Source organism: Engystomops pustulosus, chromosome 2, assembly GCF_040894005.1.
Source record: "Engystomops pustulosus chromosome 2, aEngPut4.maternal, whole genome shotgun sequence".
NCBI lineage: Eukaryota > Metazoa > Chordata > Amphibia > Anura > Leptodactylidae > Engystomops > Engystomops pustulosus.
Window position 1 is genome coordinate 187,991,732 of NC_092412.1, and position 17,000 is coordinate 188,008,731.

General features: G+C 38.8%; 1 protein-coding gene across 2 annotated transcripts in view; it reads left to right on the forward strand.

Moving 5' to 3' along the window:
• Window positions 1-11,176, forward strand: part of CTTNBP2NL (CTTNBP2 N-terminal like) — a 50,659-nt gene extending 39,483 nt beyond the window's left edge. For both annotated transcript variants that reach the window (XM_072137604.1, XM_072137603.1), the window contains one exon: window positions 277-11,176. In XM_072137604.1, the coding sequence (XP_071993705.1) occupies window positions 277-1,737 (1,461 nt within the window). In that variant the 3' untranslated portion in view covers window positions 1,738-11,176. The remainder of the gene's footprint in view (window positions 1-276) is intronic.
• Window positions 11,177-17,000: the final 5,824 nt, after the last annotated feature.

A 17,000-nucleotide genomic window follows, 5' to 3' on the forward strand; every position in this document is an offset into this window, starting at 1 on the left:
CTTTACTTTGTGGTTAAACAAATAACCCTCTTGGTGGCAGATGCCACATGTCTCATAAATAACATGCCTTTAAGAATGTCATGTATAAAAATTTACACGGTCCTCTATAGATTTATGAATTGTTTCTGTGTACTAGCTGCATTACCCTTTAGTCTACGTTTCCTGTAAATACACATGTAAGTCATGTATTTTGCATAGTGGAGTAAGAATGTAACCATTTGTTTGTTTTTCTCTGTTTTTTTATATTTATATGTTACATTTGAACAAAATTTCCAGCTGGAGTTTGAAAAATCACAAGTGAAGAAGCTTGAAAAGAAACAGAAGGAATTATCTGCTCAGCTAGAAGAGGAGAAGGCCCGTCACAAAAAAATGTCCTCCGTTCTCTTGAAAGAATGCACAAAAGCAAACAACAGAGCAGCAGAAGAAGGACAGAGGGTGGAAGATGTCAACCTGAAGCTGGATAAAGTCAGGAGCAAGGTGAGTCAGCTTGAGGAAGAGCTGGCCCTTGAGAAGAAACGTAGCCTACAAATGGAAGCCCAAGTGGAAAAACAGCTTTCAGAATTTGATATTGAACGGGAACAACTAAGGGCCAAGCTCAATCGGGAAGAAAATCGCACCAAAGCTCTCAAAGAGGAGCTGGAGTCCTTGAAGAAACTCATGAAGGACATGACGGTTGTTGATGGCAAAGAGGACTCAGCAAAGTCCAACAAGGAAGTGGTATCCAATGTTAGTTTATCTCCAGAAAAGCCAGATGTGTCATCTGTTTCTTGCCAGACAGAAAGTGTACACCAAGAAAAGAATAACACAGATTCTTTGCCAAAAGCTCATATTTCCTTGTCAACACCCAGTAAAATTCCACAACCGTATTCAAAAATAAATGGACATTGTGGCATGGCAACCCAGAATAATGAACATGCCCTGAAGTTAAATGTGGGGGAGGGCCTTAAAGAGAAAGTGGCAAGTAATGACAATCTGTCAGAGAATGGAGGCTCACCTGTCAGAGTGGAATCTCCTCTACACATGATAACACATGTTCCTTCTAGTGGAGCTTCCTCTTCTCCCAGCAGCACTGCAGCCTCTTCCTTAACCTCCTCTCCATGCTCTTCTCCAGTTCTCTCCAGACGTCTGATCGGGGCAACAGGTAGTCCTGGTTACCAGTCCCCTTATCAGGCTGGCATCAACCAGCGATTTCATGCTGCCCGACACAAGTTTCAGTCTCAAGCTGAACACGATCAACACGTCTCTGGACTGCAGAGCCCACCTTCAAGGGACTTGTCCCCAACATTGGCTGATAACTCTGCTGCCAAGCAACTTGCTCGCAATACAGTCACTCAGGTGTTGTCCCGCTTTACCAGTCAGCAGACCCCTGGTAAGTCTGTGCCTCCCAACAGCTCACCCTTTGGTACAGACTATAGAACCCTAGCCAATGCCTCCAGCCAAAAGAATGATGGAAGCCACTCTCCAAATCCTTTGAAAGTTTCCAGTCCTCTTAGCCCTGTATCACCAGGAATAAAGTCTCCTACTATATCTAGAGTCGAAAGAGGAAACCCCCCACCCATTCCCCCAAAGAAGCCAGGTCTAGCCCAGTCTCCTGCATCTCCTATCCCACCAGCCAAAGCACCATCACAACCCTCATCACTGGCAGCTTCAGTGGATTTGTCCAGTAGCCACTGCTCCAATAATGGCATTCTGACAAATGGGAAGGAAATTGAAGTAATGTTACCATCTGGTAGCTAGTTTTTCTACAGAGTTAATTGGACTTAAAGACACTGTCAACTGTGGCAGTTCCTGCGTAAATAATCTATACAATCTAGACGATCAAACTTATTTATTTTGCTAGTAGAATATATGGTATATTATATACAGGTTTTTTTTTGTTTTTTTCATTTTGTAGCCCACATACAAATTTAGTCTTAACTATGTGCGCAGTGCAAGAGGATTTTTTCACATTTCTTCCCTGTTTTATGAGACTTGAAAGTGTAATATTACCTATTCCAGGCATTTCCTATCCAGGACAATGTGTTATGATGGGAAAACTGGTGCTTGTTTTCAAGAATCAGATCGTATATAACCAAATAGGAAATACTATACTGACCTGTTGGCATTTAAGCTTTATTCATTTACTCTGTACGCCAGTGGGCCTTAAATTTTACATATTTCTTCTTTTGGAGTATTAAAGCACTTCCGTGTATAAGTTATAGGCCTTCAGGGTTACTGAGTTTTTAAGGGAAAAATTTTGCTTTAATAGTACGTATTCTAGGGCCCATGTGACTGTCTGTGGGCTGATTTAATACTCAGTGGGTGATAGAATGAAGGGTCAAAAGAGCAGCTGACTGCAGGTGTTCAGGAATCTTATGGTGGAATTTAATTTAACTGATTCAATACAGTGCAAAAAGGGTTTCTGAAAGTGTTAAACTTAGTTGTATTAGTAGAAACACTATTATATCATGTACATTAGTTCAAAGTTTTTGGACACATGAGAAAGGGAAAACCTATTTTTTTCACTGAAATAAAGCACAACATTACCTCTAGGTAAAGCTTTTCTGATAAGTGGCAGTTGACAATGTTTATCATGTACTTTATATCATATAAAACAAACTGAGATTATTACAGAGTAGATGTTTACTACCCAAAAATATTAGAGTACAGTGTGTACAGAAAGTATTCAGGCCACTTTTTCATTGCAGCCAATTGGAAAGATCAAAAAAGTTCCTTTTTTGCTCATGAATGTACACTCTGCAGCGCATCTTGACAAACAAAACTGAAATTTAAATATATTTGATAATTTATTCAGACCCTTCTCACCTTGTCACAATTCTGTCTCTGAGCTCCTTGGGCAGTTCCTTAGACCTCATGATTCTCATGTGCTCTGACATGCACTGTGAGCTGTGAGGTCTTATCTAGGTAGATGGGTGTGAGCCTTTCCTAATCATGTCCAATCAGTTTAATTAAACACACCTGAAGGAGTAGAACAATTTCAAGGAGGATCAGAAGTAAATGGACAGCATGTGAATTAAATATGAGTGTCACAGCAAATGGTCTGGATATTAATGACCATGTGATTTCTTGTTTAATAAATGAGCAAAAATATCTACATTTCAGGTTTTTACTGTCAAGATGGAGTGCAGAATACACATTAATGAGCAAAAAAAACAACTTTTTTGATCTTGCCAATTACATTCCCTATCCACTGTATTCCCTAGCATTAATCTTTCAACAAAAAGAAAGCAGCTCAAAATACAAAGAAAATAAAAATGCAGACTATATGTGCCATGTGTACAGTCATTCTTCAGTACATGTACAGTATAGAATATCCATTATGACAACAAGGAGCATTGTCTGGATACTGTTTTTTTTATAACTTGGATTTCTTCTTAAGGAAGCGTTTTATACATGGCTAAACATGCATAAAGCTGCATAAAAATATTGGGCAGAAACCATGTGAGGATCATGTAAGCCAGTTGTTGTGATACTATACTGAACATTCAGGTGTCTATAGTACATACTGTACAGAATTGCATAGGTTGGACTGACATGTTTTTCCTTAATACCCATTAGTTGTTGGTCATAGAGTTAATTGATTGAATACGTCAAAATGTTCAACCAATTTCCAAAAATGGCCACATTTATTAAAGCTTTTGTGCCAGTTGTCTGACTTTGTACTGAAAAGAACATATAAACTGCTTGCACATGTATTTATAAAGAATCTGTGCCAGTTTTATGTTGCGTCTGCACTGTGTCCAACAAGACAGAAAAAATATACACCCAGAGGGTGCTGTTAGTACTTGGTCGGCGTTTGCTCTACATTTATTACTGATGTGCGGCACAATTGTGTGTATGCACCACAATTCTGCACCATGAGCAAAGTGCACTAAAAAAAATGGTGCAGGGGGCGCCAGAGTCATGAAGACCGTGCGCCAGTTTAGATCTGGCACATTCTGCACACTCCACAGGAAAACTGCACATAGTACAGACTGCACTAGTTTTAAATAAATGTGGGCCAATGTGTCAGTGTTGTTTGGAAGTAAACTGGTGTATTCTGTTAGCTATGGTGTAGAATTTAAAAGGATTAGTCCAAAATTGATCTTCGAATCTTTGATTTGGCCATACACCTCCGATGGCTTTTGGATGAATGCTTGGTTGGCCAACAGCAATTCCTCCAGACCAAGATGTTTGCTCATATTGGCTGAACATGCATGAGGAAAAGGCAATAAGCCACTGTCAAATACTTATAGTAACACCTTGTAGGGGTTTTCCCATGAACTAAAGTTAGGCTCTATCCATGGGATAGAGCCTAAGTTGCTGATCAGCGACGGTCTCAGCGCTGAGACCCCACAGATCGCGAGGACATCATAACCCTCATTGCTCCATCAGACTAATGGTACAGACGGGTGTGCATGACTGTTCTGCTCCATTAATATCTATGGAGCTGACGGAGATCGCCGAGCGATAGTTTGTGGGAAAACCCCTTTATCTCTTATAAAACAAAAAATGATAGTCCTTCTTTCCTCTAGCCTTCCTCTAGAGGGCCAGGGCATTCATCATTCACATTATATGGCCAACTGTGCTTTCATGCATTTGTCAATTGGAAGAAAGCTTCTGACAGCAACTTACCTTGTATGAAAACATAAAAAATGCAACATGCCCAATTCTGCTTTTAACACCAACATATGGATTCAGTTTGATAAGTCGTTGTTTTATCTGATGTGTTTAGCAACCTTTAGATAATGTGTCAGGAGAGAACCACAGTGAAAACCATGAGGGTTGTGTCACATTAGACAATTGTGACAAGTATCTGACTCTGAGAGTGCAATTCAAGCTGTTTTAGCCACATCTTAGATTCAAGGCGCAATTGCTCTGACCATTGCATAAAAAACACCTGTACAGTGACGACCTACCCTCATCTGAAGATTCTTGCACTACTGCTTACTGCACTGCTTATTGCACGATATGTAAGGATTAGTGCCCCCCCCCCCACCTAAGTGCCTTAAAACTGTATTATATTCCCAGTTATAGAAGGTTAAGGATATCATACAATACTGACGACTGAGGCAACACTGCAATAATTGGGATGTGGATCGGGTTATTCTCAATGCTTGCACTTGCATATGATCAGAATTGGCCTCAATACAAGACAGATGAGATCATTGAATTATTTGTGAATATCCTTCAATATCCCATGTAGGTACATAGCTGATGTGTAAGTCCAGAGTGAGACCGTTTTTAGAGAGATTTTCACAGTGGATTGTAACCTCTACAATCCAATATGATAACCAAATCCTTTTTTTTTTTTGTTTTAATTTTTGTAAATACAGTTTTTTTTAAGAATAACCTTCAGATGCAGTTTTTGATGTCCAAACCAGGAGTGGAGTGAAAAAACTAGGCGGAGCAGCTTCTCTCATTAGTATATTTTCAACTATTATAATCCGCACCTGCTTTTGGCTTCACAAACTGCATCTGAAAAACTGAACATGTGAACACATCCTCAATCTGTTCCAGCACTGCAGAAGTTTGTTTACTGTATATCAAGGGATGGTGCATTGTAGAAAATTAAAATTTCTAAGGCTGAAGTGAAGGCCACTTTATTCCTAGTCTTGTAATGTCACAGCTGTAATCTGGTGTAATTGACCAGCTATCACTTAATAACGTTACTTTTAGAAGAATTCTCCATTATACAAACCTAGCGCCCTAAAAGAATCCCTTGGAGGCCAGGGCAGGTGTACATAAAAAGAGGGCATAGGGACAGAGAACAGGGACTTTTACAATTTACAAAGCTTTAAGGAGATTATTATTATGACAGGTGATCAATAAAAATCTGGTGATAGCCCTTTTAATTTGGGATTAAGCATTAGAAAATCAAGCACACACTATGTTCCTTATTTTAGAAGACTTGAGTAGTCACAAAGAAATACAGCATGTCTGATCCATCTCTGGTTCTGTATTTCAGAGCTATTCCACCTTCATAATGTATCCAAACCGATTCCATTGCCAAGTGATATCCAAGGCAAGTTATCCTAGAAAGATTATTTGCATATGTCTTTCCCAATAATGGAAAAGCCTGACCTATATCTCTCCACACGCCCTGTCCTGAAAGTGTGCATTTCATAGAAGTAAACCATTGCTTGATCACAATTTTTTTAGCAGTTGTCCCTTAAAATTTCTTTCAGCTTTTACTGCGTGTAGTGAACAAATCCTGACAGTTCGGTATACATTGGATGCAAATGTGGGTCACTACCTGAGGAACGTGCTTTTAGAATTGTGAACATTCCATTAATGTATATCTACCAGCACTTGATCAGTGATCTCATTAGCATCATTAAGGAACAAATATAAGAAGATATGAATGTGGTAATTTTCTTATATTTGTTATCCATGATGAGGGAGAGGACAGACAGTGAGTGCCCCTGGTTTATCATGCTTGATGTTGGTGCTTGATTTCCTTTAATTATGTCACAGTACTACATGTTAAAGTGATATGTAGTTTTAACAGCCATTACAAGGTTTCCCAAAACACCGTTACCTGAAGTTTCCAGCAGGTTAAGGTGGCTGTACACTTTGGATGCCCATTTGGGAGACTGCCTTCTCTCCTGACCTCCATTTACATGCATATTTAGCTCAGCAATGTGTTTTGAATGGGGAAAAAAAATCCGTTGTTGGAAACTAATGAAAGCCGCTCATATCCCCTGGGTGCAAGGAACCCTTGTTTGTGATCTTAATGTATGGCTAATAGAAATCTGTAGGGTAGTTGGATGACACACTACATGGCTCGTAAAACTGCATTTTACTAATGACAGTTACAAACCCTGCCTGTCCAGTACAACAAATCCTGCACCATCCTTTCTCAAGGACCACTGACCCAAGGATAGTTAGGCTGCAAATCTGTTGGCAGTGGGGCTATAATTTAGCTTAGTTGTTAGAATATTTATAATATGGACTATTTTTATTAGTACACTATTTTTTCTGGGAGAGTCTTGTTTTTTATGCCTTTTATTCTTGTTGATTTTGTGCTATCTTTTGCTCCGTAAAGTCCACCTAAACTATTAGATGTAAGCATGATATAAACCTAACTATAGAAATGTATAACATTATACTGTATACTTGTTAGAGATGCACTGACTTCATATATTCCTTTAACTGAAAACCTTTCTATTCTTTGGTAAATGGAAATGAAATGTTTTTGTGTAAGAAGCACCTGTTTTCATCAGTTTCACATGTATAATATGGATATATTGAAAATATAAAAAAAAAATGAAAAGTGACCATTCAAAGGTGGAAGTTTTTAAGGAATTGTATTGTTTAGTATTGCATTGTTATCCCGCCTTCCAAACACTGGTCAGTATTCTATATTGAATGTTATATTAAAAGCCAAATGTGCATTTTATTGGGAGTGATTGCTGGAGGTGTAACTTTTCTAAACAAAGGATTTGTCCTGGCTCACCCTGTATGGGCCAATGTACCCACATATCAATGGGCCATTTGGAGCTTACATTGGAGTAAGTCATTTAACCCAATTTGTTTGCTTTGCAATGGATTGGAATTGGGTGAACTGATAAATGACTAAGGTTTTTTTACTCTTTATCTGAAGGTGCCAATGCCATCATTTCCTTTAATTTTTTTGCTTACTCTAAATGGTTGTAACTGGAATATATCTAATACTCAACAGTATTTGCGTTTGTATGCATACAGAATTTTATTCTAAAAGTGGTAGTGTATACAGTTTACCCTTTCACCTATGATACTCTTGACACTGAAAAAAAATTAAAGGACCTTGCACAGTGTATATTGCATGTTTGGTGTCAACAGCTATTATTTCTGACCTACCAACATATTTGCATGTATGGCTCCCTCAGAAGTATTCCTCTGTTCTCAATGGGAATAAGCTGCTGTCAGACACATTCAGAGGAAAATTTGTGTCTATTCATTGGAACATAAAAAAAGTGATTTTTTTTTTTTTTTTTTTAACCTTTATTTTATTAGGGAAAAATTATTGGTCCACGAGCACAATCTTTGACCATTTGGTCATGTTAACATAATCATGTAATATATTGTTTCACCTTCAATGAGTGTGGTATAATACTGTCCACCTGTAGTTGATCTCTAAAGGACTAGTCAAACCAGATACTGTATAATCTGAGAATGACATTTTGGACAACCCTTAAAAACTGCTAAAAGAAGATGTTTTACTGCCCATAGACTATGGAAACCTGAAAAAATATTAAGACAACAAATATTTCTTACAGGGAACTGTAAGCTTGGGTTCACATACACTACTGCATAATGAATGTGTCCATTAAAGGAAATGTACCATTTTCTTTTATGCATTATGAATCAAACATTCTCAAGCATTCTGTAGCTACACTGATGCAGAAACACATCTTGTTTAATCCCTGAACTGAGCAATGGTTTTGCTGAAAAAACAATTCTAAAATTATGATAATGAGGCTCTGTCACTCCTCTAGCTGCCTCAGTGTTTCTCCTCACCCTAATTATGCAGTGCTCCAGCCTTGTCTTGCCCAGCATAAGCCTAGAATACATATTCGTTGTGTTGTCCCCGACAGGCAGAAGTAATCAATTGCTGCACCATCCCACAGCTGCTATGTATGAGTCATCCAGCTCAAGTTGATTAGTCCTGTCTGGAGAGTTTAGGACGTTCCATGTAATGTGTATATGTAGGCACCCTGCATTCAACCCAGCTTTCCCAAGGTCCGGAATTTTAAAATTGTTTTTTGAGCCACTTGGTTCAGAGATTAAACAAGATAGGTTTCTGCTTCACTGTAGCTACAGCATTCTCAATTTATGTTTGGTTCATAATGCATCAAATCAAATGGTAGATTTCCTTCAAGTAGCATTATGCTTTAGATGGACATGTAAGTACACTTTATACACCAGTCCATTATCCACAGCCTCGCAGCAAAATAGGAAAATATTGCATGCAACTTTATTCTGTCTCCCATCAGAAATGATATAGCTGGTATCCAAAATGAATGCAAAGGAAATCTTCTATGTGGAGGGAAATAATATATGGGGAAATATACGCTTTGGACCTTTAAGGAAGTACTTAAAAAAAACAATAAGGGATATCCTGAGATAATCACAACTTTTTTAGGAATTGTCTTAACTAAATAAGGAACCAAGTCTGCGTTCAGCACAAAACTTTTTCTTATACAATAACAAACCAGACCTGTATTTTCAAAATGATACCGACACCGTCAATCTTGTAGCTTGTAGGCACCATTACTGCTGCTGCTGTGGGACCTGTGAATACTCGGGGCTTATTTTTTTCCCAAAGGTATTATAAATCTGTTAAGGATTCTACCACTTTTAAATTGATCACAAAAAATATGAATACTAATGCTTAAAGGCATGGAAGGAATGGACCAAGAATCGTTACAGTGTGAAGGCCAGATTTATATTTTTGCCCTGTGGTTCCCCTGCCCCCCCCCTCTCTTTAGTCCTCTGGACAATGCGTGTTGCTATAAAAGGCTCTGTTTTTTCAAAGCAGTCTGTTAATCCTGAATTACTTTTATAGAAAAACAAAGGAGTATTTTTTCTGATTTTTTTTTTAAAAACATTTTTCTGACATCTTTTTTCTCTTTTATAACACATCTTGTTTTGTTTTTACAGACAATGATTGCACTGTGTTTATTTCTCATGCAAAAAATGTGCTCTGTACGTGTTAACTGACCCAAGTGCTGGTCAGATCCCATGAACCAAGCACAGTGCAATGGACAGGGGTTCTTGCGTCTTGGTGAAACATGATGCAAAGAGTCCCTGTTTGTGGGAACTGTTGGTGCTGCTGTTTGATGCAAGGACCCACTGCATTGTGCTCTTTCCATGGAATCTGACCAGCACATTGGTCAGTTCACATGTACTAAGCATGTTCCTGTGCAGGGGCCAATTTTTTTTAACTGGTTGCTAATAGCAACAAATACACTTTTTCCAATTTAGACACATAAATCTCAATTTCCATTTCTCAACATGTTATAGTGAAATATGGTGCGCAAGTTCATGAAGCTTCCCAATCTATATTCCAAAGAAGTCAATCAAGTGATACACCATGCTTTAAAAAGATTTTGCCCTCTTCAGAAGTCATCTTTTACTGCATATATTTCATATAGAACATGTAATAGAGAAAGGAAACTATCTATGTATAGGAATAGGCTACACACCACCCGTGCATGCTACAATTCAGACAACAGCAACACTAAATTCATATTGTGGAGGACTTGGCAGGTGTCTCCTACAGTTGTCCTTGGGTTATTTCTTTTGTCAATGTACAGAATGGAATAACAAAAATGTCTAAACAAAATCTATTTGTTGCAGATGTAACTTGGACACTTTTTCATGCTGCTGTCTTATAATTGCTTGCCTTGGGTTCACTTCGTTGTACCCAATAGTTTTAATATCCTAAAATATATATATATATATATATATATATATATATATCTCAAAGGGAGATCCTCTGTTCATCTGACCCAGTTACTGGCTGCACTGGCTGTGTTGGTGCACAGGCATGTTTGGCCCTCCAGGGCATTTCGCACTGCATGGCAGAATCTCTGAATACATGAAAAATACATTTGAAGCTGTATAGGAACATAATTCATTCAGTGTACTGTTATCAGATTTACAATTGTACTTAGAACCAGATTGTGTTTCTTGTATATATTTTTTTTTTTACAGAAATGAGTAGAGAATAACTAGAATTGCAGAACGTATTGAATTGAGCACATCATTAGTCACTGCCGGCTCCTCTCTGAAAATTGTGTACTGTTATACTATACTCCTAGTGCTGTGCTCTGTTAGATAGCTGCCATGTATTTGGTTGCTCAGTGTAAATGTATCCAAATTCACGCAGAGCACATAATCTGGGACCCAGCCTGCAATAGCCTATGAGAATACACAGGGTTATGGTTTAGCACCTTGTATTAAGCAACGGGACATCAACTTTCTTGAATGTCTATTCTAAATGGCGCTATTTGTAGAACTGGCTTATATGATGACCAGGTGATGTACATATGAAATGATTTTAATGTGCTGGCTTTTGTGAGTTTATGAGATTATGTTAAGTGCCTTTTGTAATTGTCAAGATGTAAATATAACACTATTAGAAAATACAAAATGTTCTCAGCAATATGTCAAACGTTATTCCAATAAAAGATTTTTTTTTTCTTCAAACATAAAATTGTGTTTTTCTATTGGGAAACTGGTCCGTGGAATTCCACAAGAGTATTAGGACATCAGGCCATGAAACATATCACCTGTCCATACCCTATTGGAAAATAGAATGTCAAAAAGAATGCCTAGACTTTAACCCATTATGATACATATGTACGTCATAATGCTGTTACTGATGTATGAAGACAGCTCAAGGGCTGAGTCCTAATCTTACATGGCAGGAGTTAGCTGCATTATGCATCAAACACCCACTGCTGACATCCGATTGGTTTTGGCACCATTCGCAGGTGTCCACTATTTAATCCTAAACGACCAAAAAGATCCAGCTCTCTTGCTTCAAAAGTTATTGGTCTTTATTCGTATTGCATCCAGGATATCACGTGAGTTACTACTAAGCGACGCATTTCTGACACCTTCCTGTGTCTTTCATCATGGCTAATACAAGTTAGATCATACAAGCAATAAATGCACCTTTAATTACATGATAAAACCAACACACATGTGTAAATGAGACAACTTACCCAATCACAACCCTAGCAGAGCAATCATGATGATTAAACCATATGGGGATTGCTTCCTGACTAGGTGCAATGGCCACGAATAAGGCTTCAACATGGTTCATCACTTAAACTACTTCCGTATCACAAAGAACATGCCAACAATCAGCACCCAATGCACACTGTGAAGTCTATATCAGTGGGTGAATTGACAAGATTAACTAGAAACTGCAGTTTGGATGAGACTTTTAAGGATGAAGCAGAAAAAACTTGCAATAGACTTTCAACTAGGGTATATCAGAAATTGATGCTACAGAGAGCTGTAAATATGGTTTTCAGAAAAAACACATGACCTGATCCATAAACCAGAAAGTGAGTGAAAGAATGTTATAACAGTACCTACTCTTTCACTCACATGCAGTCGCCAATTTAATGATATTTGTAAACTAGTCTATAAAAATTTACCACTGCTATATGGGGATCCAACAGTGGAGGATATACTTAAAAAGGGCTGTAGGGTCCTATCAAGAAGGGGTTTATCGAATGGCAATCAAATTTCACCTTCATATTTCCAGAACAAAAAGGGAAACAAAACTTCTCTGGATATAAGTGGTTTTTATGGTTGTGGATCCAACAGATGCAAATGTTTTAATTATATTAGACCATGCAAGTCATGTTCCTATCCATCAGACAAAAAAAAGTATAACAAATAATATGTAATACAACATATGTCTTTTATGCCATTCATTGTGTAGATTGCAATTTGATGTACATTGGAAACGTTTAAAATGAGAATTCTTGAACACCTGAGAGATATTGAAAACCCACAGGATTGTTTCTTTTAGATACATTTTATCCCATTGTTTTCCCAGTTTTTCTTTTTATCATTGTACTTGTTTTTGAATTGAATGTGCACTGTAATTATGTTAATGAACAATAGAAAAATGTGGACCCTAGACTGAGTCCATAAATCAATAAATATTTACAAAAAAGGCCAATAGGTCTCACTGGGACTCATTAGTCATAAAACTTTACTTTTATTGAGATTCTATTTAAAAATGTAATATTTTTCACACACTTCAGTGAGTTTTATTATGAACAATTCCTAACTGGCATTAAAATTACGCAGATCATCGTAGAGACTTTAATGTGTGGCATTCAATGGAAGGAGGAGGATAATCTTGGAGAATCTTTGGGATCTCACTGTGTACCCAAAAACAACGCTAGATGTCGCTATCGTGCTGTTAGCTTGATGGTCCTTTATTGTTTTATTTGTTGATAGTAAAAGCTACAGTGTTGCAAGTTCCCTGTTCTATAATAGATACAGTATCAATTTGCTCTCATATATAATCACAGGCACACGCCAATTAGCGATTGGATTGGGCCATCTCGTTTTTTCTCACATACATACAGTGGCCCTCAAGTTGCTTTCTACAGACGCCACTGCATTCATAAATCCACTGTATCGTTTGGAACCAGTGAGCGTGTCGCTGGCAGTTAGTATTCACTACCAGTCAGTCTGCTCCACTATAAGAGTATTAGAGATCCCACATTGTTCTCATTTGTACACTCTTTGTTAGATTCTTCCTCACTGACATTCATACATTAGGAATCCACACACATACTTTATCTGCTTATTAAAAATCATTCACACTAAAGCCCCCCCGACATGTTTCGCCACTTTAGTGGCGTCCTCAGGGGTGCCGGGGCTAGAGTGTGCTTGCCGAGTTTGAGCTCCGATTCTTAATACCTCCGTCTATGTCGTCACTGTGAACGCCCTCTCGTTGCCCGCCTATAATATAGGGCCGTTTAGCAGAATTGTCCAATCCCGAGTAGAGGTGTGACATGCTATTCACACACCTCCTCTGAGTATCCCGCATCTGCGCACTGATCCAAGTATCATGCGTCTGCGCACTAGTACTCTTCCAACTCCGACGCATGCTTGTTGAACTGCGCATGCGTAGGAACTTGAATTCTAAATTTAGTCTCCTGCTATAGTGCGCATGCGTGGGGACTTAGAATATAACATTGCCTCACCTTCTGCCTCCGTGTACCCAAGGCGCAGGCGCGGGGACTTGGAATTTTACACTGCCTCGGTATGCCTCGAGCGCAGGCGCAGGGACTTTGAGTGCCGCTCTTCCTCCGTGTGCCTGAAACACAGGCGCGGGGACTTAGGACATTACAGGGCAAAGCAGAGGGATATATTCTCAGTGAGTATGTGGGTATAGCTTATTATAAGATATTGTATAGGGAAATAAACATTGGAATTAATTATATTTTTGTATACCCACATATTATTTTCAAACGTTCATTTTACAAGTGACATATAGAGACGAATTGTAAGTATTTTTAGTTTTTGTATACATCAATATGGTTTTTGATTTCAGTTAGTAACCCTTCAATTTTAGGAGCAGTATGGGGAGCTCAGAAGCTTGTATAGGGATTTGTCCACAATTAAAGTGTATAGTAGTCTTACGGTATATATTTTTTTCCAAGGTATATATTTTTTCTTCATTTGACCTCCTCTAATGATATTAATAGAAATACAATTTGATATCTTAGCCTCTCATTAGCTCAAGACAGGTGATACTTGGATCAGTGCGCAGATGCGGGATACTCAGAGGAGGTGTGTGAATAGCATGTCACACCTCTACTCGGGATTGGACAATTCTGCTAAACGGCCCTATATTATAGGCGGGCAACGAGAGGGCGTTCACAGTGACGACATAGACGGAGGTATTAAGAATCGGAGCTCAAACTCGGCAAGCACACTCTAGCCCCGGCACCCCTGAGGACGCCACTAAAGTGGCAAAACATGTCGGGGGGGCGTTAGTGTGAATGATTTTTAATAAGCAGATAAAGTATGTGTGTGGATTCCTAATGTATGAATGTCAGTGAGGAAGAATCTTATAGTGGAGCAGACTGACTGGTAGTGAATACTAACTGCCAGCGACACGCTCACTGGTTCCAAACGATACAGTGGATTTATGAATGCAGTGGCGTCTGTAGAAAGTAACTTGAGGGCCACTGTATGTATGTGAGAAAAAACGAGATGGCCCAATCCAATCGCTAATTGGCGTGTGCCTGTGATTATATATGAGAGCAAATTGATACTGTATCTATTATAGAACAGGGAACTTGCAACACTGTAGCTTTTACTATCAACAAATAAAACAATAAAGGACTATCAAGCTAACAGCACGATAGCGACATCTAGCGTTGTTTTTGGGTACACAGTGAGATCCCAAAGATTCTCCAAGATTATCCTCCTCCTTCCATTGAATGCCACACATTAAAGTCTCTACGATGATCTGCGTAATTTTAATGCCAGTTAGGAATTGTTCATAATAAAACTCACTGAAGTGTGTAAAAAATATTACATTTTTAAATAGAATCTCAATAAAAGTGAAGTTTTATGACTAATGAGTCCCAGTGAGGCCTATTGGCCTTTTTTGTAACTGTAATTATGTTGACATAAATACCCAGTCCCAACTACCTGAACCAAGGATTTCATTTACATTCATTGGTTTTTGTGATCATGTGTTGAAATATCTCGCTGTGCCCTAGCAGTCATATTGCCTCCCTGACCCGGAAGTAGATTTAGATCATGTGATTTGTGATCATGTGTCAATTATCTAGCTATGTCTTTTGCAATCATGTGATTTTCCTGACCCGGTAGTAGTCATGCAGTTATGTGTCCTCCCTGACCCGGAAGTAGTGGAATGATCAAACATGAGTTCAAGTGATAAACCATGTCGTAGCCTTATCTGTGGCCTTTGCACCCAGTCAGGAAGTAATCCTCATATGGTTTAATCATCATGATTGCTCTGCTAGGGTTGTGATTGGGTAAGTTGTCTCATTTACACATGTGTGCTGGTTTTATCATGTAATTAAAGGTGTATTTATTGATTGTATGATCTAACTTGTATTAGCCATGATGAAAAATATCAGAGGGTGTGAGAAACGCGTCGCTTATGCATAACTCACGTGATGTGCTGGATGCAATATCAATAAAGACCAATAACTTTTGAGGCAAGTGAGCTGGATCTTTTTGTTTGTTTGGGATCATTATACCTATGCAAGGAGGTTTGGTCCTGTGCTCCCGGTGACAACAAATTTGCTGAGCTGGAACTTAATCTTTGATCCGGTGACATGACATCAACAATCCGTTCCTATGACAGCCTTGAGTATATACAAGACTCCAGCACCTGTCATTTGGCGAGATGTATAATGGTGCGGCTTAGGCATAGATCCTTAACATATTCTCCATAAACTGCAATACAGTAGTATTACAGTATTTGGTAGGAGCAATCAGACCCCCTAGGGTTAAAAATTAATAAACAAATTATCAACATGTTGGGACTTTTGGCATGCGGGAGGAAACCTTTGTTCTTTTAATAGGGGTCCCTACAGTTGGACCCCACGTTTATCAAACCTTTTTCATGGTGAAAACCCCTTTAATTATTTGTATGTGTAAGGCTTTTTAATATGTAGAAAACTCCAATCATAGATCATTAACACCTCCAATTCTTTGGTGAGTACATTTAATTGCACTTAATAGCAAGTTATGACTGATTGCACCAGTCATAGCAAGTTAGGCCTTGTCCACAGGATAGAACCTAACTTGCTGATCCGTGGGGGTCTCAATGATGGGACCCCCTCATATCTCAAGAACAGGGGTCTGTTGTACCCCTATTGCGCCAGAGATGACGACTGGAGCAGCCAGTTGCGCATGTGTCGGCTGCTGCATTCGTGTCTAGGGTACTGACGGAGATAGTGGGAGCCCCATAGTCGCCAATTTTCTTCAGCGCCTAAGAGCTGAATAGACTGAGTGCAACTGGCTGCTCTATTCATCTTGAGCTACAGTTTGCGTAATCCCTGGGGGTCTCATCACTGAGACCCCCACAATCAGCAAGTTTGGTCCTATCCTATGACTGGAGAACCCCTTCAAGGGAAGGAAGACACTTGTAATGCCATTAGTATTTTGGTTGCCATCTTGGTTTTAAGTTAGCCATATTGAAGTTGGCTACTTTAAAAAAATCTTGATTGACTACCTTTAAAGGACATCTCCTATCATATTTACTGAGGGTAAGCTGCCCTAACTGTCTATCTCCTCTAGGTTACTAGATGGCACCGTTTTTGTTTGGACTGGGAACTGCTGTATTTTTGTAAAAATGACTTTATAACAATATGTAAATCACCCTGAGACGCTCCAATCTACATCACCGCAGCACCTCTTGGTTCGGCTCCCACCATCTTAATATTCTACTTGTTCCGCTCACTGATCCGCAGACAACCATTGAGGTCACCCATCTGACTGAAAACCTA